The 24,236-nt window shown below is 43.3% G+C and overlaps 1 protein-coding gene across 1 annotated transcript in view; it reads right to left on the reverse strand.

The window, feature by feature from the left end:
• Window positions 1-24,236, reverse strand: part of EPHA10 (EPH receptor A10) — a 1,320,108-nt gene that overhangs the window by 251,490 nt on the left and 1,044,382 nt on the right. Inside the window, exons 8-9 of the mRNA XM_077295896.1 lie at window positions 13,343-13,451; window positions 7,166-7,221 (exon numbers count right to left, since the gene is read on the reverse strand). Coding sequence (XP_077152011.1) covers window positions 7,166-7,221; window positions 13,343-13,451 — 165 coding nt within the window. The remainder of the gene's footprint in view (window positions 1-7,165; window positions 7,222-13,342; window positions 13,452-24,236) is intronic.

The following is a 24,236-nucleotide window of genomic DNA, read 5'->3' on the forward strand; positions in this document are numbered from 1 at the left end:
GGATGTCATCCAAGTAGACTACAACACTGGTATAGAGACAGTCACAAAAGATGTCATTGACTAACTCTTGGAACAACGCTGGAGCATTACAAAGCCCAAACGGCATTACCAGATACTCGTAGTGACCGTCCCGGGTATTGAATGCGGTCTTCCACTCGTCTCCCGCACGGATACGAACCAAGTTGTAAGATCCCCGAAGATCAAGCTTGGTGAAAATTCATGCACCTCTCAGTCGGTCGAAGAGTTCAAAGATAAGCGGTAAAGGGTATTTGTTCTTCACGGTGATGTTGTTTAACCCTCTGTAATCAATACACGGGCGAAGGGAACCATCCTTCTTCTTCACGAAAAAGAAACCTGCTCCGGCTGGAGAAGAAGATTTCCGGATAAAGCCTTTAGCAAGATTCTCTTGAACATAGTCCGACATAGCTTGTGTTTCTGCAGGCGAAAGCGGTAGATTCTTCCACTAGGAGGCGTGGTACCAGGAACAAGATCTATGGGACAGTCATAAGGTCGGTGCGGCGTAAGAGACTCCGTCCCTTTTTGTCAAAAACATCAGAAAAAGAAGAACAAGCAGAGGGCAACCCGGAGGGGATGGGAGAAGGACAAGGAACACCAACAGGACGCACCAGCAGCAGACAACGAGACCGACAGGAATCTCCCCAACGAAGAATATTGCCCCCACGCCAGTCCAAGAAAGGTTCATGGAGACGCAACCATGGAAGACCGAGAAGAATAGGGTGAGAGATGTTGGCCAGAACTAAAAACGAAATTCTCTCTCTATGAAGAGCCCCATCCTGAAGCTCCACCAAGTGCGTGACTTGAGTAATAGTCTCCTGCAGGGGTCTCCCATCTACAGAAGCGAGAAGAAGAGGATTCTCTAACGGTCTAACGGGAACTGAGAATTTAATTACCTCCTCTAACCTAATAAAATTTCCTGCTGCACCCGAGTCTAAATTAGCCTCAAGAGAGAAACGTTTGTCGTGAATGTGCAATAAAATGGGCAATGTGAGGGGTTGAGAGGTTTCACATGTACCTAGGGAGGCCTCTCTTACCTGACCTAGGCGGAGGAGTTTTCCGGATGGTCAGGGCAGGCACGAAGAAGATGTGAGGGACTTCCACAGTAAAAACAGAAACCCTGGGTACGCCTCTCCTTGCGACGTTGTTCGGAGAGTCTAACACGATCCACCTGCATCGGTTCAGGAGCAGAAACTGAAGCAGCGACCCTGGGACGAGGACTGGGAGGTCTGCAGGAAGTCATGGAAGAACGCGGAAATTTTCTCTCCCGAGCTCGCTCCTGAAAGCGAAGATCCATTCACGTAGCTAAAGAAATTAAATCCTCCAAAATAGTAGGAGTATCCCGGCCAGCTAATTCATCCTTGATAAGACTGGAAAGCCCCCACCAGAAAGCCCCGACCAATGCCTCATTATTCCAACCTAAATCGGTAGATAAAGTTCGGAACTGAATTGCATATTGCCCAACAGTTAGAGGCCCCTGCTGTAAATTAAACCGGGCTTCTGTGGTAGAAGCCAAACGACCTGGTTCATCGAACACACGATGAAACGTCTCCAAAAAAGAAGTTAATTGGTTAACCACTGGATCATCGTGCTCCCAGAGAGGGTTAACCCAGGCTAGCGCATCTCCCTCCAAATGAGAAATAATAAAGGCTATCTTAACCCAGGCAGAAGGGTATTGCTGGGGAAGGAGCTCGAAGTGAAGACGGCATTGATTTAGAAATCCCCGGCAAAATTTGGGATCACCTTTAAAATGAGGAGGTTTAGCCAATCGGGGAGAGGGATGAGGAGCAGGAGTAGGTGCAGGAACAAACGCCGCGGTCTGTAAGGAAAGAAGTCGAGAATCGACAGATGCCATATAACTCAAAATATGGGACTCTGTGTCCCGCTGCTGTAGCAGCTCTTGTTCTAGACTGGCTATCTGGGAGGCATTCCCCGGGTCAGAGGTCTGAAGAGCAGAAAGTCGGGAGTCCATGGATTTCATGAAGGACATCATTCGACTTTGATTCTCCCGAAGGAAAACTAGTTCCTTCTTAGCGGCCGCAGCTCCAGCGGGATCCATGGCCTTTGCGTACTATTACGACTCGAGAAGTGGACCCTCTGGGTCAAGGCTACGGAGCCCCCGAAGGCGAGTGGACCAGATGGAACCACCCCTACACAGGGAGTGTTTGAGACAGGCCCAAGGAGGGTGAAGCCGCGACTGCCGGAGCCAAAGGGACGACTGATATAAGAACCAGAGATGGATCAGAGGATAAGGGAGAGGTGGTGTCACCAAGGCAAACAGATAAGAAGAGTCACGAGCAGAGTATGTAAGGAAAAAGTACTGACCGGTATGAAGGAGACACACGATAGATGGGGAACGTCAGAAACACAGGACCGGCTAGGAAGGCTGGAACACAGGACTGGCATGGAGGCAGGAACACAGGACTGGCACAGAGGCAGGAACACAGGACTGGCATGGAGGCAGGAACACAGGACTGGCACGGAGGCAGGAAGACAGGACTGGCACGGAGGCTGGAACACAGGACTGGAACGGAGGCAGGAACACAGGACTGGCACGGAGGCAGGGACACAGGACTGGCACGGAGGCAGGAACACAGGACTGGCACGGAGGCAGGAAGACAGGACTGGCACGGAGGCTGGAACACAGGACTGGCACGGAGGCAGGAACACAGGACTGACAAGGAAGGCAACAAAGAGACAAGGACCAAAACAGAGAAAACGCTGGTGGAGCTAAGGAAACTAAAGGGATGCCGGCAAGGAGCTGACAAACACGATAGACGCAAAGGCGTCTAACCAGGGCAAGTGCAGGAGTGAAATACCCGATGGGCGCCACCATATTGGGGGCGGAGCCAACGGGTCACGAACTCCCAGAAGCCCCAGCGGTACGAGAAGCCCGTCTGCGCATGCGCGGACCGGCAAAGGGACGAGCACCCCGGAAAGCAGAGACAGAGGAGCGAGGAGGAGCGTCGGGAGCGCACCGGCCGGAAAGGTAAGTATAGGATGGCATAACAATAACTATCGTATATCTATGGCCAGATTCACACTTATCTTTTCTTCTAATGATAATCAACCTCATCTCAGTGCTCAACTTAGTACTTTCTCTTCATTGCCCCTTTATCTACCCTCACCAGTTTATCTATTTCACCTTTTTCTTCATCATTCTTTTTATTTACTATAATAATAATTATCATTTTATTTCTGTAGAGCCAATATATTCTGCGGCACTTCACATTTTAGAGGGGACTTGTATGGACAATAAAGACATTACAAAATAACACTTAACCCAAAAAATTGAGGGCCCTGGTGCTCCCAACTTAAAATATATGAAGAAATAGGGGAGACAAGAAAGATGGATGGTAGCAATTGCTTATATCGTATGGTCCTGCCATCAATATAATAAAGAGGGGATTCACATAATTCTGCATGATCTGGTCACCAGCCAGCATGTGCACAAGTACAGACACAGAGGGCTATTAAGCGCATGGAAGGTGTGTGAACAGATGATATGAGGGTCCTGGTTTTGAAGAAAATATTGCATGGGCAAAACAGGGATAGTTAGATAAGTGAGGTGAAGCGATAGGCCAGTCTAAAGAAATGCTATTTTAAGGCACATTTCAAACTTTGGGTACTGGCAATTAATCAAAATGTCCTTGCTGTGCAGTTCCTTTCCAAAATCCCACGATTATAAAAACTTCCCTACTGGCGGACACCGAAAGAAGAGGGCCCCTGTGCAAGGACAATACACGGGCCTGTTGCAGTCCAATAGTTCATCATAATGCACAATTCGTACTGCTTTGGAGATAGAAGTGGGACCTCTTACCTCTTGGACCCCTGTGCTGCTGCACAGGTTGCCCCAGTGATATGTATATCCCTGCAGTGGCTTATATTTGACTTATCTTCTGTGTCTATAATATAGTATTGAGGCTGAAAAGATCTGTTTCTAATATGGTAAACTAATTTCATTGCAGCCTGGGTGTTGTGACTGTAATAAAGATGGTGAAGGAGTTATCGAGTTTAACCAAGTCGGCCAACAAACTGTTTAAGAGAGCTGTGCATGCCTGCATGCACCATGTCACCACTACAGGAACCTGAGCTTGGTATAGTAGATATATCCCACTTACTCGCCACATATGTCACAAGTGGCTCATTTCCCTCTTCCCATTCTAGTGCATGGTGGGTTGGGTCAGGAGGAGAAATAATGCTTGGTTAACAGCTGACTAAAGCGTATGAACAGCATGACATAGAGTTTTAACTATATGGCATGATTTGCTTAATCCTCTTATATGAGTCTGAATGATAGCCCATTTTGACAAAATACTTTAACTGATCTGTTTTTACCATCTTCTTATCTGCAGGTTATGTTTTTACCTGCCCATTTATTGCTACAAGTGAATGTTTGCCTTCAATGTTCCTATGATCCATACTGCGTAGCAATGAGTCTTTCGCACAGTAGCTGCTGTGTCCCACTAGCACTCTACAGGTGTCACGTGTAACTTGGTCTACTGTCCCTATTGGAAAAGCTTACATGCTGAGCTGAGACAATCAAATTCTTAAATTGAGGGGTCAGGAAGAATAGTGATTGGAAATCAGCTATCTAAAGTGTATTGCTACCTTTATTCAAGCTGCATTTACAATACATGTCCTACAACCGTCAAACAACCACTGATCAGCTAAAAGTTTGTTTGCTGATTGGCTGTCATTTAATAGCCTATTAGGACAAGGCTGACTACACTTCCCATGCGATGCGCACAGAATGATCGCTAGTGGATCATTCTTGGGGCACAAAGGCTGTCATTGTTCTCAGCAGCACATGCCCTGTTTAGATAGGACAATGGGCTACTGAGAACGATGGTTTTTAAACAAGCACCCAGGGAGCAAGCATTTTGAATGTTCATCGAGTGATTGGAAGTCTGTTTTTACTGACCGATTGCAGCAAAATGAGCACTCCTAGGAATACTCATTCATGATAATTATTCATAGAAAATGTACACTTTGAGTTACAATTTCCTGCCTGATCTTCATACTGTTCTTAGTTATCCTAAGGAGAACTTGCCAGGTAATTCATACTGCCCGATTCACAAGCAGCATTAATCAATACAGACTCTCTTATTGCAAATATCTGTGTTTGACAATGAGGCAAAGATGGAGAAACAGTCATCCACAGCTCCCCATTACACCAACTAGATTTAAAGAACATTCCCTATTTGTGTGTAGAAAGGGACCTGTCAATGAAACCAAGTTGGGTGGGGAGCAGCAATCATAGAGCAATCCAGACTGTTCACCCCATTCTTATCTAATTTTTAAACTACATTCCTAATTCATCAAAGCATCAATTGCTATGAAAAGTTTAAAAATTTTGTTACAAATCTGAGCTGCAACATTTCTCGTTTTCACCACAGTTTTTAATTCATGATGAGGTTTTCATTCCTTACTCCAGTCAGGGACTGAAATATGACTTCTAACGTGGTACATGGAGGCACACACCATTTGCTAGACGCTCAACATTCATGAAGAGGCATGTTAGGTGTCGAGTTCCCGCCGCTGCACAGGGGGAATTTCGAACCATGTCGGCTGCAGTCTCCCATTCTTCTCCAGCTGCAAAGGAGCCTGCTCAGCAGAGATGTCGGTACCAGCGTCTTGCTCAAGCTGATATTGTGCGACTGGTTACTGCTGCTTTTCCAGGCTCTGCCTTTGTAGCCAGTACTGATCAGCAGCAAGCGTGCCTTTCTGGGATTAAGTGCCACTTTTCTCATACTGAGCATGCCCACGGGATGACCTCCCATTGGAGGTCGGGGATCACATGTTCAGGTCCTGTTGCAGTTCCTATTGGACCATCTGAAAGGTCCCAGTGTGCTGCTGCTATAAAAGGTTTGCATGGCCGCCCGGCCTTGTGCAAGTGTAAACTTGTTAACATGTGTGTGTAGATGAATGCCTGTCAATGGATGAAAGCTCCTTAATCATTCCCATTCCATGTGTTGATGACTGCTCGCGAATGGTAGAAGCTACCTAGCACCCGTCAGTGCTGCCTGCACACTCTGCACACATTAAAGCGTCTCTTCGCAGTGCCCACCAGTGCTGCACTGTGCGCAGTCTCTGCGCTTTCCTGACAACCAGTCAGTGTAGGGTGGGAAAGCCTGCTTGGACTCTGCATCTGACTCAGGGCGTCCTCAGGCACAGACTCAAAAGCCACCGAGGGTCAGAGTGGGTCCAATCACCAGTTTCGTGGGGGTGATTCATAGGGATCCCACTAGTGTCTTTCAGCTGCACCCTATGACTGCTAACAGGGTGTAGCATATTTTTGGCGACTCTGTGAAGCAACAGAGTTCGCTTCCATTCACACTGGGTGAGGTTTAACCCACTTGTGAGCAAGCGTCCATCTGCCATTAATCAGCAGCAGGTGCCATCTCTCCACGGTGGACCCCGGACTGCGAACGCACCCCATATTCTCTATTATTATTATTTGGTGCATTCCTAAAGTCCTAACAAGGCAAGCATCTCTGGTTCCATCTGGCTCCACCATGCACCTTCATCAAGAACAGCTAGAAAAATTGTCAGTCTTGAAGAATCGGGGGCTATATTGTCACAATATGGCATTTCAGAGTAATCATAAGTAGAGATGAGCCAAACCGAAATTAAAAATTCGGAGTTCGTACCAGACAGTTAGTGTTCAGTGCTAAAAGCTGAACATGGACTTCTCTTTGAAGTCTGTTGCAATTCTCGGAGTCCCGGGGGAAGTCCAGGAGGTGAGTGAAAGAGAGAGAGAATTTTTCAGCTGAAAAGTTTGGGTCCCGATTGCTTTCAATGTGGTTCAGATTCTGGTACAAGTTCGGGTACAGTTCTGGTACCCAAACCAAACTTTGGAATAAAGTTCAGGTCGGTTACCAGAATCCGAACTTCCACGGGTATGCTCATCCCTATTCATAAGTTGTTAAGAACCATAAGTCATATGTGCATTGTCCTATAAAAAATACTTATGATTACTTTAATATTGCATATTCTAATTCCCTTCATCATATTACTTTCAATTATATATAAATGTTTAAAAAACACAATAGAAAAAAAGATTTAAGTGAATGTGGTTTAATAATTCTTTAGCTGACTTTATTTTACATGACATTTTCCATAATGGAATAAATCAGAGTTTACTCACAATGAAAGTAGAGTTCTTCATCTCCATCCTGACTGGCCTTGCTGTAGCCACACTGCCTGTAGAAAGGGAGGACAATGTTTGCTTAAAATTACTTATGATGAATGTGAATTATTATGAGGCAGTACATATGATTTATAAGTCAGGGTAGCAAATGAAATAAAGATAGAATGAATAAGAAAAAGAACTGGAAAGCAAATAGAAACATTTATTCTAACTGTTAAAATGACATTTCAATAAAATTGTACTGTATGTAAGGTATTGTTATGTACACGGTAACTAGGAAATGTGAATATTCCAATTTAATCAGGATATAATTTTCCATTTATTAACAGAGCAGCAGATTTGGCTATGAATTGTATCTATTACATTTAAATATGTGAAACCCACAAAAAATTTGAAATAGAAAAAAAAGCATACAATGGATTTATTAACTTATTAATTATCCCTCACATCATTTAAACAGCTTTATATATAGACATACTATTTCCTTAATCTACAATATGAGTTGCTGTGCGTTACTGGAGGCTTGGAGGACAAATTAATTGTCCCTCCATATTTAGAACAATGGGAGTCTTATTTAGGCAAAAGCATCTACATGGAGAAAAATTAGAAGCTTTTCTAGCTCATTCAATATTTGTCTTTATAGGAAGATAAATTAACCCCTAAATGGTCTTGCTCCCTCATTGAACCTTTTTTTTTTATGTAATGCTTCAATTATTCAGTGAAGATAGAACCATTGAACTATTCTGAAATTGCTTTTTTATTTACTGTAGTGAGATACAAGGATAAAACTGTGATTTTCATAATTTCTTTTGCATTAGAAATGCAAGGAGATACCATCTAGAGATGAATTTATAGATGGCAATAAGGGGAATATGAAAACAGGAGAACTTAATACAATTGCTCAGGATGACTGTGGTTGTTCTCCAGTTACTACAAAATCTGGGTAGCAGTTCTAGCCTCAACACAAATGTAAGCAAGCCTACACCCTACAGTAGCCCCCGTAAGGTGATTGGCGGTCCATTACATAACCTGTTTAAGAGGCTGACCACCCTTTCATGTGCACAGACTGATCATTTATATTACCTTACTAGCTGAAGAGCCCGGCGTTGCCTGGGCATAGTAAATATCTGTGGTTAGTTATAGCACCTCACTTCTCTTATTTTCCCATCACGCCTCTCATTTTCCCCATCACATCTTTCATTTTCCCCCTCACATCTCTCATTTTCTCCCTCACACCTCTCATTTTCCCCCTCACTCCTCTTATTTTCCCCCTCACTCCTCTCATTCCCCCCTAACACTTGTAATTTCGACCTCACATCTGTCATTTTCCGATCACTCCACTATTTTCCCTCACTCTTCTCATTTTGCACTCACACCTTTTCATTTTCACCTCACACCTCTCATTTTCACCTCAGTATATACATGTTTGTCATCTCCCTTATGTATAGTATACACCTGTATGTCATCTCCTGTATATAGTATATACCTGTATGTCATCTCCCCTGTATATAGTATATACCTGCTGTGTGTCATCTCCCCTGTATATAGTATATACCTGTATGTCATCTCCTCCTATATATAGTATATACCTGTATGTAATCTCCTCCTGTATATAGTATATACCTGTGTGTCATCTCACCTATATATAGTATATATCTGTGTGTCATCTCCTCCTGTATATAGTATATACCTATATGTCATCTCGAGGTGGAGGCAGTTCAGACCTTGTGAGACTTTATTAGACAACTAAAGTGATAAATAGTTCTTCAAAATGAAAAATCTTTACATAGCAAACACCTGGCACACCAGTGAAGAGGATCAGCGTTGATCCTCCTCACTGGTGTGCCAGGTGTTTGCTATGTAAAGATTTTTCATTTTGAAGAACTATTTATCACTTTAGTTGTCTAATAAAGTCTCACAAAGTCTGAACTGCCTCCACCTCCAGCTGGATCATTTCTCTTTTTGTCTTCATTTGCTGTGGGCGCTCACCCCGAACCGTGCTGGGCGTTGGCAGGTCTGGGGATTTCGTCTAAGACCGGTAAGCTGACTATATTCCTTTTTTCTTTTGTATGTCATCTCCTCCTATACATAGAATATACAGTGGATATATTACAAAGTATTGAGATGAAATTTTGTTTCTGACCAAATACTTATTTTCCACCATAATATGCAAATAAAATGATAAAAAAACAGACAATGTGATTTTCTGGATTTTTTTTTCTCAGTTTGTCTCCCATAGTTGAGGTCTACCTATGATGTAAATTACAGACGCCTCTCATCTTTTTAAGTGGTGGAACTTGTACTCTTGCTGAATGACTAAATACTTTTTTGCCCCACTGTACCTGTATGTCATCTCCTCCTGTATATACTATATACCTGTAGGTAATCTGCTCCTGTATATAGTATATACCTGTGTGTCATCTCCTCCTGTATATAGTATATACCTGTATGTCATCTCCTCCTGTATGTAGTATGTACCTGTATGTCATCTCCTCCTCTATATAGTACATACCGGTGTGTCATCTCTCCTGTATATAGTATATATCTGTGTGTCATCTCCTCCTGTATATAGTATATACCTGTGTGTCATCTCCCCTGTAAATAGTATATACCTGTGTGTCATCTCCTCCTGTATATAGTATATATCTGTATGTCATCTCCTCCTGTATTAGACCTCGTTCACACGTTATTTGGTCAGTATTTTTACCTCAGTATTTGTAAGCTAAATTGCCAGCCTGATAAATCCCCAGCCAACAGTAAGCCCACCCCCTGGCAGTATATATTAGCTCACACATACACATAATAGACTGGTCATGTGACTGACAGCTGCCGGATTCCTATATGGTACATTTGTTGCTCTTGTAGTTTGTCTGCTTATTAATCAGATTTTTATTTTTGAAGGATAATACCAGACTTGTGTGTGTTTTAGGGCGAGTTTCGCGTGTCAAGTTGTGTGTGTTGAGTTGCGTGTGGCGACATGCTTGTAGCAACTTTTTGTGTGTCGAGTTGCATGTGACAGGTTAGTGTAGCAAGTTGTGTGCAGCAAGTTTTGCGCATGGCGAGTTTTGAGCGTGGCGAGTTTTATGTGTGGTGCCTTTTGAGTATGTGCAAGCTTTGTGTGAGGCAACTTTTGCATGTGTTGCAACTTTTGTGCATGTGGCAATTTTTCCGCGTGTGCAAGTTTTGCGTGTGGCGAGTTTTCCATGAGGTGAGTTTTGCATGTGTGGCGAGTTTTGCATGTGGAGAGTTTTGCGCGTGGCGAGTTTTGAGCGGCGACTTTTGTGTTTCGACTTTTATGTGGCGAGGTTGGTGTATGTGTGGTGAAATGTGCGCTGAGGATGGTATATGTGTTCGAGCACGTGGTAGTGTGTGGCGCATTTTGTGTGTGTGTTCATATCCCCGTGGTGGTGTGGTGATTATCCCATGTCAGGGCCCCACCTTAGCAACTGTACAGTATATACTCTTTGGCGCCATCGCTCTCATTCTTTAAGTCCCCCTTGTTCACATCTGGCAGCTGTAAATTTGCCTCCAAAACTTTTCCTTTCATTTTTTCCCCATTATGTAGATAGGGGCAAAATTGTTTGGTGAATTGGAAAGCGCGGGGTTAAAATTTCACCTCACAACATAGCCTATGATGCTCTCGGGTCCAGACGTGTGACTTTGCAAAATTTTGTGGCTGTAGCTGCGATGGTTCAGATGCCAATCCCGGACATACACACATACACACATACACACATTCAGCTTTATATATTAGATGTGGAGAAGTGTGCCGGCACCATATAGCGAGAAACGGCCGTAGTCAACGATGTGTTCTGTCTACTCTTACTACCCGCTGTAAAAGAAGTGAATGCGACCCATTTTCATTCTACTTTATCCCATGATCATTAATATTATTGTTCTGTGCACATAGACTATCATGCTATCAGCAGCATATCACCTATTTAAACAGGACAATGTGCTGTTGAGATGATTTTTAAGCAAGTTTATCAGACAACTTAATTGCATCCCAACACTTCTTTTCTTTGATTTATTCTGCTGTATATCTTATTAATGTTCTCCAGAGTCATCATCTCCAATTATTTTCAGTATGTGCCATAGTTTAAAATTAAGCCTTTACTGAAATTTCTGAAAAAACAAATATTTATACATGCCAACAATCCTTGAAAGGGTTATAAGATAGAAGTGCTGTGATAAGTTTTGGTGCCATATACCATCATGTTGTGCTGAATCTATCAACAACTACAGTATTCCCAATGTTAATGTCCATAAAAAGGATAATGGTACCTATAACACCTACTGTATATTGTGAAATATACTATTGTATATTGTGAAAAAGTCTTTTAAGTATTTCTTTAATTACATTGGAAAATTTGCTGTGTGAAAAAACTCAACTGAACTGAACAAGCCATCTAAAGCAGAGCTGGGCAACATGCAGCCCGCTGACCAAGAAAGCCGAATGTGCTGAAAACAGTGGCACGCAGACTGCACCGTGCCCTTTCCCACAGTCCATCCACCCGTTTCCAGATGTCACCGCTATCCACATACTCAGCATACAGACAGCAGTAAACACATAGGTGGAGGAGGGGCTGCCCACTTCTTCCATCAATTAGTGTGTGAAACAGCAGATGTGATGGCGTTACATTGCATCTGCTATAAGTAAAGTCAATGCACTGGAGCAGAGTGCTGGGGGAATGGAAACAAGGTGAGTATGTTTTGTTGTTTATTTCATATTGGTATTGCATGTTTTCATTTATATAGGGGACTATGTAGGGCTTATACTGTATATAGGGGCTATGTGAAGGCTCATAATATATATAGGAGGCTATGTGAGGACTCATATATAAGGACTATGTGTGGGGTCATCTTGTATACAGGAGGCTATGTTGGGGCTTACACTGTATATAGAGAGGCTATATGGGGTCTTATATTGTATATAGAGGGCTATGTGGGGGCTCACACAGTAGATAGAAAGGCTATATGAAGATTATACTGTATATAGGGAACTATGTGGGGATCATATTGTATATAGGGGAGCTGTTTATAGGTTGATATGGTATCTAGGGGTATGACAGCATACTTAATACTTCTTAATAATAAGTGATAATATTAATATACAATAATTATAACTGTAATTAATATCTTAATATTAATATTTACCAGCTAATTTCAGCCTAATGGTTCAGCCACCCACAACAGTCACAGTCTCTAATGTGACCCCTTAGGAAAATGAATTCCCCACCCATGATCTAAAACATTTTGAAAATGGCAATTCCTGATTTGTACAGTATGTGCCAAAGTTGCCAATTAGTATTATAATTTAATAATGATGGATGCACGGTCACATAATGTACCCATGAATGAGCCACTTGAGATATGTGATCTGTTATATCTGCACATTTAAAGCATGAAGGTATTAGACCAGTTTCCCATGATCTATTATGATTATCATGATATATTGAGCAGTTCATCAGATCCAACCTTGGGTCCTCTTAGCATTCTTGTATTTGCAATATGGAGTTGAAAATTCAGCTTTACTCTATAGACAGCTAGGCAGCATTCATCAAAGACATTAACAAGGACAATCGTTGTTACATATTTAGATGTTTTGTTTTTTAAAATATTCTATTATACTATTGATCATACTTTGACACGGAAAGACTAGTCATAACTAAAGTTGGATTTACACTGGCTGATTGTAATGTTCCTGGGGAAGACTCATTTCCCAATAATCGGACAGTGTAAGCAGTCACCCCATCACCCAACATACAAAGAAAACTTTCATTCCTTAGCAGAAATTATTTTCACCAGACCAGGCCTAAAAATCATCTTTGCCTGCCGATCAAGTCTGGTGCTGCTGAGAACAGCGGTAGCCTAAGCGCGCAGAACGATCTACTACTGATCGTGCTCAAAAGAAATAGGTTCTGCTTGTCTAAACAGGTAATTAAAAGATCACAAACCAGCAAATGAGTAGCCAATTGGTAATCATTTAACATCTTAGATTGGGTGCATGATTATGTTGGGTACCGAAAAACACACCTATACAATTCATACATTTAAATCTGTCAGATAATTAGCGAAAATGTGGCTAGAATTAATTACATTTTGTTTAAACCATTTTCTTTATACTTATAATTTGCTATGCTATTAGGTATGTATTCCAATAAAGAGTCTTACCTCCTCCATATCATTAGTCCTATTACCATAGAGAGTAGCACAATGAATCCTGCCACGGACACTATCACTATGATGATCAGCGGATTCTGCTCACTGGAAGCAAGCGCCACTACAATGCAAATAAAAAGACAGAGAGGAATACACATTTACTTCTTCATCACCCTATACATACTTCAACATACAAAAATAACGTTATGCAAATTAACACATTTGCTTTAAATGCATTTCACATGGATAAGTCCTTAGTGAGTCAAGTACATTCATACAGACATGTTTATTATAACATATAAATTATGAATAAGCCTAACATTGAGAGAGTATGATTCAGCAAAATGTACAAATATATTATATTATATGTTCAAAAGTATGTAGATACCACAACTATATGAGTTGGTTGAACTCACTGTTCCAATGATTGGGATAGGGTCACGTATGCTCAAGTTCATTCATTTTAAACTTGTCCAACCTCTCTTTATTAACCTCTTTTTGTACACTGGATTACAGTCATGGCGGATCAAAAAAGGCCTTCCGTAAAATGTCATCACAAAATGAAGAGCATTCTACTGTCTACATTGTCTTCTTATGCAGCTACATTTAGTGATTTTAGCCTTGCTGGTCTATCTGCAATCTTGTATACCCTATTGTCCCATTATTTGCTGTACCACATGTCAACTGGCAAAGCCAGCCCTGTTGCATCATCACCTCCAGTCCGTGCTGCAACATCCTGACTTATGAGGTAGAGAATCCTCCTCACAGGTGGACCACATATCACCTTCGTTCTCCTAGCCAAAAAGGATTCTTTCTTATTCTACAAGACTTAATGTGACAACCATGCATAACTCAGTCACTCATAGACTGAATTAGTCATTAATATTTCTCTGATTTCAATCAGAATTTATATATATTGGATGTCATATAATTCTAATGCAAAAATATGGTGGTGTGTTCCATCAACTGTTGAATCACGGAGCTACTGTACTCTCCCCTAATAACATCTAAGATGCAATATCATACGGAGGCATATAGAGTGCTCACCTGTGTAGTATGAAATGATTGTAATTCCCTCCCTACAACCTCCGAACAAAAAGTCTAAAGGGATTGTCACTGATTAAACAAAAAGGTCTGTTTTTTTTCCCAAAACATCTCAACTTTCATATATGTTCATATCTCATATTGCAGCTGGGTTGAGGAGGGCTGATGGGCAGAACTAGCTACTCACTAGGGATAACCTTATCACTTGTGAAAATATTTGTAAATAGTGTTTAAAGACAAATTCAGAAGAGTAAATGACCTCAATGAATAAAGTTGATGTTGGTTAGAATTTAAGATGGTATTCTAATCATAAGAAGTAATAAGAACAAGCAACTGTCCAGTTACTGTAAATAAATATAAAGCAATATGTTGCCCGCCAGGTAGGACCACGCTAAAGAAAAAGGCATTTCAGAATTACTATACTGAAATAAGAAAAATATATATCTTTGTACCGTGTTAGCAAGTAGATAGAAAAATATTTAGACGTGAGAGTCCTCCTTTTAATGGCTATACTGAAATAATAATTAAATATTGTAATGTTGCACTCTGACTTCTGTAGTACTCATATACGATGACTTGAAAAAAAAATTCCTGTTTATCACAAGGCCACATTAAAATGACGATGTCTGAATACTTTTCTTATTCATTAATTTTCTGCAACCCAACATTTGCATGAGCAGGTTCTAGGCAGCTACACTTTTTTCCATAAAAATTTTATTGGATTCAATTCATTCTGAAAATGTCTCTTGAGCAGTAAACGGATGCAATTTAAGGCCCCGTTAAGCACAATCTGTAAAATTCATACTGAGCAAGCTATCATTTCAACCTTTCATTTGTAACTGTGGTGTCTGTTTAAATGGAAATCATCCTTTTCTTAGACAAGAATATTTTTGTCATGCGTGTCACTGCCATGGCTTTTTAACAAACTGTGTGTGAACCACCGCCGTCGTGGCTTTGGAGCCTTTTAATGGAACAAAATGAGAGGTTTTCATACATACATACAATTTTGTCAGCAGATAAAAATCACTTGCCCCAACTAATGTGCTCTTTTCCAAATTGATATCAAATCCTTGCCCTAGTTAATCCTCAAGCTCATCATACAGCTTGTTCAGTTCAGTCTACGAGGCCAACATTGGCTCTATTTTGCTAACTGGAACTGATGGAACTGCTTATTCTTTTAACCTGTTGCTGCTCAATCAAAACATTGATATTTTATGTCTCATTGAATCAATAAATATGTTACACGTTTAACAAAACATTAAGCTTGTTTAGTCCAGAAAAAAGACAGCACTTGAACTGACATGAAGCTCCTAAAATCAGAATTCCACAGACATTTGATGATTGTACATGGCAATAGTTATACAGCACTGTGCAAAACTTTTAGGCAGGTGCTAAGAAAATTCTGTACTTTAACAATGCATCAAAAATAGAAGTGAAAGTAGTTTATTTGATTCAGTTAGCAAAGTGCAAATTGGATGAACAAAAACAAAAAACATCTAAATCAAATAAATATTTGGTGTGCCTTCAAAACAGCGTTAATTGTTATAGGTGCCCTTACAAACAGGTTTTGAAGGAACTGGGAAGATAGTTCTCCAAGATAATTTTAACAACCTAACCACAGATATTCTGTGGCTGAAGGCTGGTGCAAATCTTTCTGTCTAATCATGTAGTCCCAGTCAGAATTGATGTTGAAATCAAGACTCTTTGGGGTCCATATAAACATGTCCAGGAGTTCTTGTTCTTCTTTATGCTAAAGACAGTTCTTGATGACAAAGGTTAGATGGCACTGCTGGACATCTTCCGATTTTGTAGGGAAGTAAGCATGGCCTGTCTTTCATATGCTGCACTTGGTTTCCTTGGCTGACTCCATCAATGGTGCTCAAAGTGGCCCATTTCCCAATACTGAGAAATACAAACAGATATTTATCCATCATGCAACACTATGAGGGAGGCATTGGGTTGGCTCAAAAGTTATTTTCTGCAAGACAGCAACTTCAAACATACAGCCAATATCATTAAGAACTGTTTTCACCGTAATGAATAATGAGTCCTGGGAGTGATCAAATGCCATGCATAGATCCCTGTTGTCAAAATCATCAAGTCTGTCTGGGATTACATGAAGAGACAGAAGTATTTTTACAAACCTTTATCCACAGAAACCCTGTGGTTGGCTCTCCAAGGTGTTTGGATCAACCTCCCTTGCATGTTTCTTCAAAAACGGAGTGAAAGCCAACAAGAAAAATTGATGTTTTATGCTGTTTTGAAGGCAACACTCGTTGCACCATGTATTGATTTGATTTACATTTCTTTTTTTTTATTCATTTTACATTTTGTTAGTTGATAAAATTAAGCTAGCAACACTTCTTTTTTACAAGCATTCTTACTCTGCAGCATTTTTTCCACATCTGCTGAAAACTTGTGCACAGTACTGCCCATTGTAGCTTCCATAGTGCTAAATAATGGCTGACAATGTTAACCTGTGAGTTGGAGGTGAATGAAATCACTTGTGTATATGCTATATCATACTCCTAATTTTTCAGTCAATACTTTTTGTGAAGAGCGGGAAAAATATTGTGTACACATACTATCACATATAGGTTGATATAAAAAAAATGTAGGAGTCCTTCTGTTAGGTGTCGAGTGCCCGCCACTGCACAGGGGGAATCTCAATCCATGCAGTCTCCCATTCTTCTCCAGCTGCAGTGGAACCCGCTCAGCGGAGATGTCGGTCCCAGCGTCTGGCTCAAGCTGACATTGTGCGACTGATTTCTGCTGCCTTTCCAGGCTCTGTCTTTGTAGCCAGTACTGATTAGCAGTAAGCAGGCCTTTCTGGGACTAAGTGCCACTTTTCTCATACTGAGCATGCCCAAGGGACGACCTCCCATTGGAAGTAGGGGATCACATGTTCAGGTCATGTTGCGATTCCTATTGGACCATCTGGAAGGTCCCGGTCTGCTACTGCTATAAAAGGTTTGCATGGCTGCTCGGCCATGCGCTAGTGTTAACTTGTCAACTTGCGTGTGTAGAGGAATATCTATTGATGGCCGAAAGCTCCTTAATCATTCCCATTCCTTGTGTTGATGACTGCTCGCGAATGGTGGAAGCTACCTAGCGCCTGACAGAGCTACCTGCACACTCAACATACGTTACAGTGTCTCTTTGCAGTGCCCGCCAGTGCAGTACCATGCGCAGTCTCTGCACTTTCCTGACAGCCGGTCAGTGTAGGGTGGGAATTCCCGCCTGGACTCTGCATCTGACTCAGGGCATCCTCAGGCACGGGCTCAAAAGCCACCGAGGGTCAGAGTGGGTCCAATCACCAGTTTAGTGGGGGTGATTCATAGGGATCCCACTAGTGTCTTTCATATGCACCATGTGACTGCTAACAGGGCTCAGCATATTTGTGGTGACTCTGTGAAGCAACAGAGTTCGCTTCTATTCACACTGGATGAGGTCTAACCCACGTATGAGCAAGCAGCAGCAGCAGGTGTCATCTCTGCACGGTGGAACCCGGACTGCGAACGCACCTCATATTCTCTATTACTATTATTTGGTGCATTCCGCCAGTCCTAACTCCTTCAATGTAGCATCATTATAAAGTGTGATTCAATTGCTGTATCACATGGGTCTAATTGATGTATATTTTAGTAAACTAATATCCACCTATTCCAAAACGAGTGGTCTCAGTAAGCAGTGATACTGCTGTTTAATCAGTTCAAGAATGGACTTTCCTTTGTTTTTGTATCACAATCCAGATTTGCTTAATAAAATGAATGCCCAAATCTAGAATCTATGTTTGCACTGTGCCACTCAATTGGAACTTTACCACATATCTTCTGGACTTGTGAGAACATAGTCCTTTTTTGGGGAAATTGCCATATCCCTCATCTAAAAGGTTTTATTCACAGATATTACATTAGACCACCCTTTCCTGTTTTCCTCCTCAATGTGACCCCAAGGGGATGGGCAAGAACTCCTCTAAGCTGCTTTTTCACCTATTGACTTCTGCCAGATTTTTGATTGCTTGATATTTTAGGAAGACTTCTGCCCCATATCGACAGGAGTATTGCAGCCGAGCATGTGATGTGCATCAAATACATTTTTTTCGACTACTCTAAATGCAAAAATAGATCTATTTAAAGCAGTGTAGGCTCCATGGGATTATTATGGGGTGCAACAAAATGAATACATTTTATTTTTATCCTTCTTATCTTTTTCTCCCTTCCCTAACTCTCCATTTCCCCTTGGTGGCTTTGTCTTTTCTAACTCCCCTCAAATCTGATGATGCAAATCTATGAAGAATATCAAGTATATTTTTGTGGATAATCACGGATGGTACTGATTTCCAGCTAAGATATATGTGAGATCTTTGTGAATCCCTTATTATCTATGTATACAACATGTTATTTTGTCTTTTACTGTTAAAATTTGTGAAAATCTTTAATAAAAATGACAGTGTAAAAAAAAAGAATGCCCCCCCCAACCGTTCTTTCTGACTAGGTACGTTGCAATTTTTTATTATTTAAGATGTAATTTTTTCACAGTTTGAAGAGCGCTAAAAATGTTTCTCCTTCAGTTACTCGTATAATTTTTTCCTCCTTTTTCGTGATATAGAGTTCTTGTCCTTTTAAAATTTGCAGGATTGTTTTTAAAATCACAAAAGATTACTTAAATACATTTTAATTTTTCCCTCCACATGCTTTTGCAGGGCAGGGACGGCTTGCCTGCTGAAATAAAAGTGGCTGGGCACGTTGTATTGTGGGACTGCCAATGCCATGAAGTTACGGAAGGTGTCAGTCTCCACCAGCCTGAATGAGAGCATTTCAAGGGACAGTAGTTTTGCAATGCCAGCATTCAGAGGCTGTGCTTGGGGGTGGTTTGCCAAGTATGGGCGCCTTTTCTCCCATGCCTGTGCTACCAATGGCTGTAGACTGGCCTGGGAGTGTGAGGATGACAGGGAACGTGGTGCTGTGGGTGGAATTAGACTGTGTCTCTGTACAACAGTGCCAGAGGTTCTTCCATGGCGATCCTGTGAGGAATCCGAACCAGCTGTGTGTGGGCTGGAGGAAGAGGCTACAACATGAGCTGAAGAGGTGGTAGGTGGCGCTGTAGGTTGGCCTAGGTCCTCAGTGTGTCTTTGTAACTCCACCACGTGCTTGGTCAGCACATTTTTCCAAATATTTGTGGTATTGAGGTTGCTGACACTTTTCCCTCTTTTCACTTTCTGATTACACAGCTTGCATTTGACAAAGCAAATGTCATCTGCAACTGTGTCAAAAAAGGACCAGGCACTGCAAGTCTTGGGAGCTGCCATTTTGGGTTTTGGAAGAGGCATGCTCCTAATGGGTGCTGAAGTGGAGGCTACAAGCAATGAAGTCTGCCCCTCCCTCTCCCTCCTTTTTGGGCCGTTCGGGGAATCTCTTCCTCAGAGCTGCTCCCACCACCTTCCTGTACCTCATGCCATGATGGGTCAAGGACCTCATCATCTACACTACCCTCTTCAAACAACTGCTTCTCCTGGGTAGTCTCAACAGCACAGTACGCACCAGAAAGTGGCACCTAAGTCTCATCATCACATGCGTACTGAGGTGTGCTGACGGTAGGCACTGACCCACCCGCCTCTTCAGATTCAGAGAGACAAAGATGTTGCACATCACTGCATACTACCTCTTACTCAAATTCTTGAATGCTGCTTGGCTGGCCCCCTCTTTCCAAGCTAAGAGATTCAGAGAACAGAAGTAGAGATGGCTCCTGTCCAGGGCTCTCTGACTGCCTGGGCAATTTGGCAGGTGGTGAAGAGACAGATGGGTGCTCTTCAGTGCTCTGGACCTGAGAGGATCTGGAACTAACTGAAGTTGATGCTTTAGCTGCCATTCATCCAACCATGGCTTCAATTTGTTCCTCCCACAGCAGTGGGGTACGGCAAGCTCCTACAAAGCTGCGCATAAAGGACTGTTCCATGGTAAAACTGGGGGATGCTGAGTCACTGGTGCCCGCAGCAGGCACAGAATCCCCATGTCCTCTCCCTGCAGAAACTCCACATCCACGACCACGTGCCTTACTCCCTGCCTTTTTCATCTTGGTAGACTAATAAAGATAGGCAGAAAAGTACTAAGGGCTTAGTGTGCTTATTCCTGAACAGCTGCTAACAGGTATAAGAAACACTAATTTTATACAGTGTGGACTAGACTTTAATATGAGCTAATGTGACCTACACAACTGTAAAGTGGAGTGTTTGGTGAACTTTATTAACTTTTTTTTTCTCACAAAAAGACACTGGATGTGCCCAAACATGTAAAACCGATAGTATCACAAACTTTTTGTAGCTATTACAATGCAGGAAGGTAACCGCCAATTAGTGTTGAGCGATACCTTCCGATACTCAAAGGTATCGGTATCGGATGGTATCGGTCGATATCCAAAAAATATCGGATATCGCCGATACCGATACCCGATACCAATGCAAGTCAATGGGACACAAGTATCAGAAGGTATCCTGGATGGTTCCCAGGGTCTGAAGGAGAGGAAACTCTCCTTCAGGCCCTTTGATCCATATTCATGTAAAAAATAAAGAATTAAAATAAAAAATATGGATATACTCACCCGTCCGGCAGCCCCTGGACCTTACCAATGTAACCGGCAGCCTCCGTTCCTAAGAATGAGGAGTTTAGGACCTTCGATGACGTCGCGGCTTGTGATTGGTCGCGTGACTGCTCATGTGACCGCTCACGCGACCAATCACAAGCCACGACGTCATCGCAGGTCCTAAACTCCTCATTCTTAGGAACGGAGGCTGCCGGTTACATCGGTAAGGTCCAGGGGCTGCCGGACTGGTGAGTATATCCATATTTTTTATTTTAATTCTTTATTTTTTACATGAATATGGATCCCAGGGCCTGAAGTAGAGTCCCCTCTCCTCCAGACCCTGGGAACCATACACTGGGAACTTCCGATTCCGATTTCCGATATCACAAAAATATCGGAACTCGGAATCGGAATTCTGATACAGCAAATATCGGCTGATACCCGATACTTGCGGTATCGGAATGCTCAACACTACCTACAATGCAATAGATGAGGCTCCAAAAAGTAGGCTAATACTAATCTGGCTGGAGCTGCAGGGCACAAGGCTGCAGAAAGGCTCCTCTATCTACTCATATATAGTGTTTGCAAGCAATCTAGCTGGATACGGATGGAACCACACTAATAGGAGAAATGATGAAAAATGAGCAGCACTAATGCAAAAAAGGACAATGTATGAGGCAGTGACGCATGCTGAGTGGACTACAACCGGAGGTGGCTGCAGAACATGGAGCGCCCCCACTGCCGCAGGGCCGAGGGGCACCCTGTACCGGGCCTTGTGCTGCGACGTTGTCATCTCTGCTTGCAGCATCTCGCTTTCCGGCAGGGCCTTGCTTTCTGGCTTCGGAGCGCTGGAACTTCTTTCTTGCTCCGGACCAGACGAGGCTGCCGACAGACGTCTAGTGAGGCTCCCGATGAAGGTCTTCTTCCACCCGGCCTCAGTGCTCAGCTGCGTCCGCCAGAGTTGGTCGCTGAGCTCATCCACTCCGGCCTGCAGGAAGTCAGTATCAGCAGTGGAGGCCTGGTCACGGTGTCCCTCCGGGTAGCTGGGGGAGTCCTCTGCTCCGACCCCACGCTCCGGTTCCGGGCAGCTCGCCATGGCATCCTCAACGTGGTTCGCTTCTTTTTCCTTGTCCTTTTCCCGCTCTCTCCTTCGTGGGCGGTTTCGCTTTCTCTGTCTCCGCCCACCATTGAGAATCAGGAGGCGGATCTCGGCTGCTGATGGACACGTCCTCAAGGTACAGAAATATTTAGACTGGGCGGTCATTGTCTTTCGCGCTCTTCAGCTTGTCTACCCCCACTTCCACACCCTTCTTCTTCTCCTGCACTCTCCTTAGCGCTGTAATGGCGGCAGTTTTGGCGGGAACTTTTGGCGGCAAGTGGCAATACACAGTCTTTGCAATAAGTCACAGTCCAAGCACAAGAAATCACAGTTCCAAGGCACACATGACCTGATTCTTCAGGCTTAAGTAGATCATGTTCGTGACCCCAAGTTGGAGTGCCCCCACTGCCGCAGGGCCGAGGGGCACCCGGTACCGGGCCTCTGTGTCTCAGGTCTGGGGTTGTCACGGTGGCTAGGCCCGGTCCGTGACCCTGCTGAGGGACATCCAGGGAAAGTTGAGAATGTGAGGATGTTATGGTGTGGTGTAGGTCGCGGTGAATAACGAGGACACCAGGTTGCAGTCTCTTTACCTCTTTACTGAAGGCTTCAGGATCCTCAGTCCGGAATATGGTTAACCAGGCCACCTGAGTCCGGCCGGTCCGATGGCACCTCCAGGGTTCCCTTTGCAGGTGGAAATCTGTGCCTACCTTCTAGCGCTTGTGTGTTGTAGTCCTTCCCTGCTGTGCTTACGGGATAGTCCTCACAACTGTTGTGTCTGTTTCTGAAGTTCCCTCACAACTCAATTATGATGTTCTTCTTCGTCCCCCCAGATGATATGGCTAGGACGCACCCGTATGATGGGTAGGCTTGGAGGTCTTCCGGGACCCTAGAGTCGCCCCTCTCCAAATGTTGCCCCCTGTGTCTGCTTAGGTGATTTTGGGTGAGACAGCCCGCCTAGAACTGACTGTCCTGCCGTTGGTTTGAAGTAAGGCCTGGAGCTCAATACTTCCTCGGCGTTTCCGGCCACCGGCTACGCACCTCAGGAGGATGTCGCCTCATCTTACAACACGACTCCTACTGGTGTTCCTCCTTGTTGCGTTGATCTCGTTTCTCACTCAGCACAATAAACCTCGCTTCTTGTCCTTTCTTGGGGTACCGCGGCGATGAAGTGCAGGCGAGGTCCCGTAACGTTCTTTCTGTTCGCTAGGCCTCTGTCAGGATCCCACCCCTGACAGGGACCCCCCTGAATCTTCCCCTGCAACACCCTCTGCCACAGGATGTTGCCTGGTTTCAACCAAGTCAGCTTCTCACTAACTTCCTATCTGACCCCCAGTTTTACCAGATTGTGAGGAGTGGCCTAATACATAGCACCCTTAGCTCCCCCTGGAGGCCAGACTGTGAAGTGTATTGGTGTCTGTGATACCTGGTCAGGTGAACTCCTTCAGTGCCATCAGACGTACCATAGCCTCCCTTAGCGGTGGAGCATCAGTACTGCAACGACCAGGACTCTGGGGCGCTGCAAACACACAACAGCATGAGCTGCACTCACACACAGAGACCTCGCAGACAGCCGTGAACAGCGCTGCAAGGCTGCAGAAAAGCTCCTCGATCTACTCCTATATAGTGTTTGCAAGCAATCTAGCTGGATACGGATGGAACCACTCTAATAGGAGAAATCAGGAAAAATGACCAGCACTAATGCAAAAAAGGACAATGTACGAGGCAGTGATGCATGCTGAGCGGACTACAACCGAAGGTGGCTGCAGAACACACCACAGAGTGAGCTGCACTCACACACAGAGACCTCGCAGACAGCTGTGAACAGCGCTGCAAGGCAAAAGAAAGCTACAGTGGTAGATAAAGTAGCCTGGGTAAAGCACAATCAAGCAAATCAGTATCTAAAACTGTCCCTCAGAACAGCTGCATCCTGTCCCTAACTGAATTCACAGCAGAAAGAACCCAAAATGGCGGTGACGGCTTTCATAGTGCATCATGACATCATTTCAGCAGCCAATCACAGCCATGCCATTAGTTAACATGCCTAACATGCATAACAGGATGTGCCCACACTTCTTCGGATCCTCATTGGCTGAATAAAATCAAACTGGCTCATTGCATTATGGGAACTTCCGATTCCGGTATTCGATATACTAAAAGTATCGAAACTCAGTTTCGCGATAC

Source organism: Ranitomeya variabilis, chromosome 3 (assembly GCF_051348905.1).
Source record: "Ranitomeya variabilis isolate aRanVar5 chromosome 3, aRanVar5.hap1, whole genome shotgun sequence".
Lineage (NCBI taxonomy): Eukaryota > Metazoa > Chordata > Amphibia > Anura > Dendrobatidae > Ranitomeya > Ranitomeya variabilis.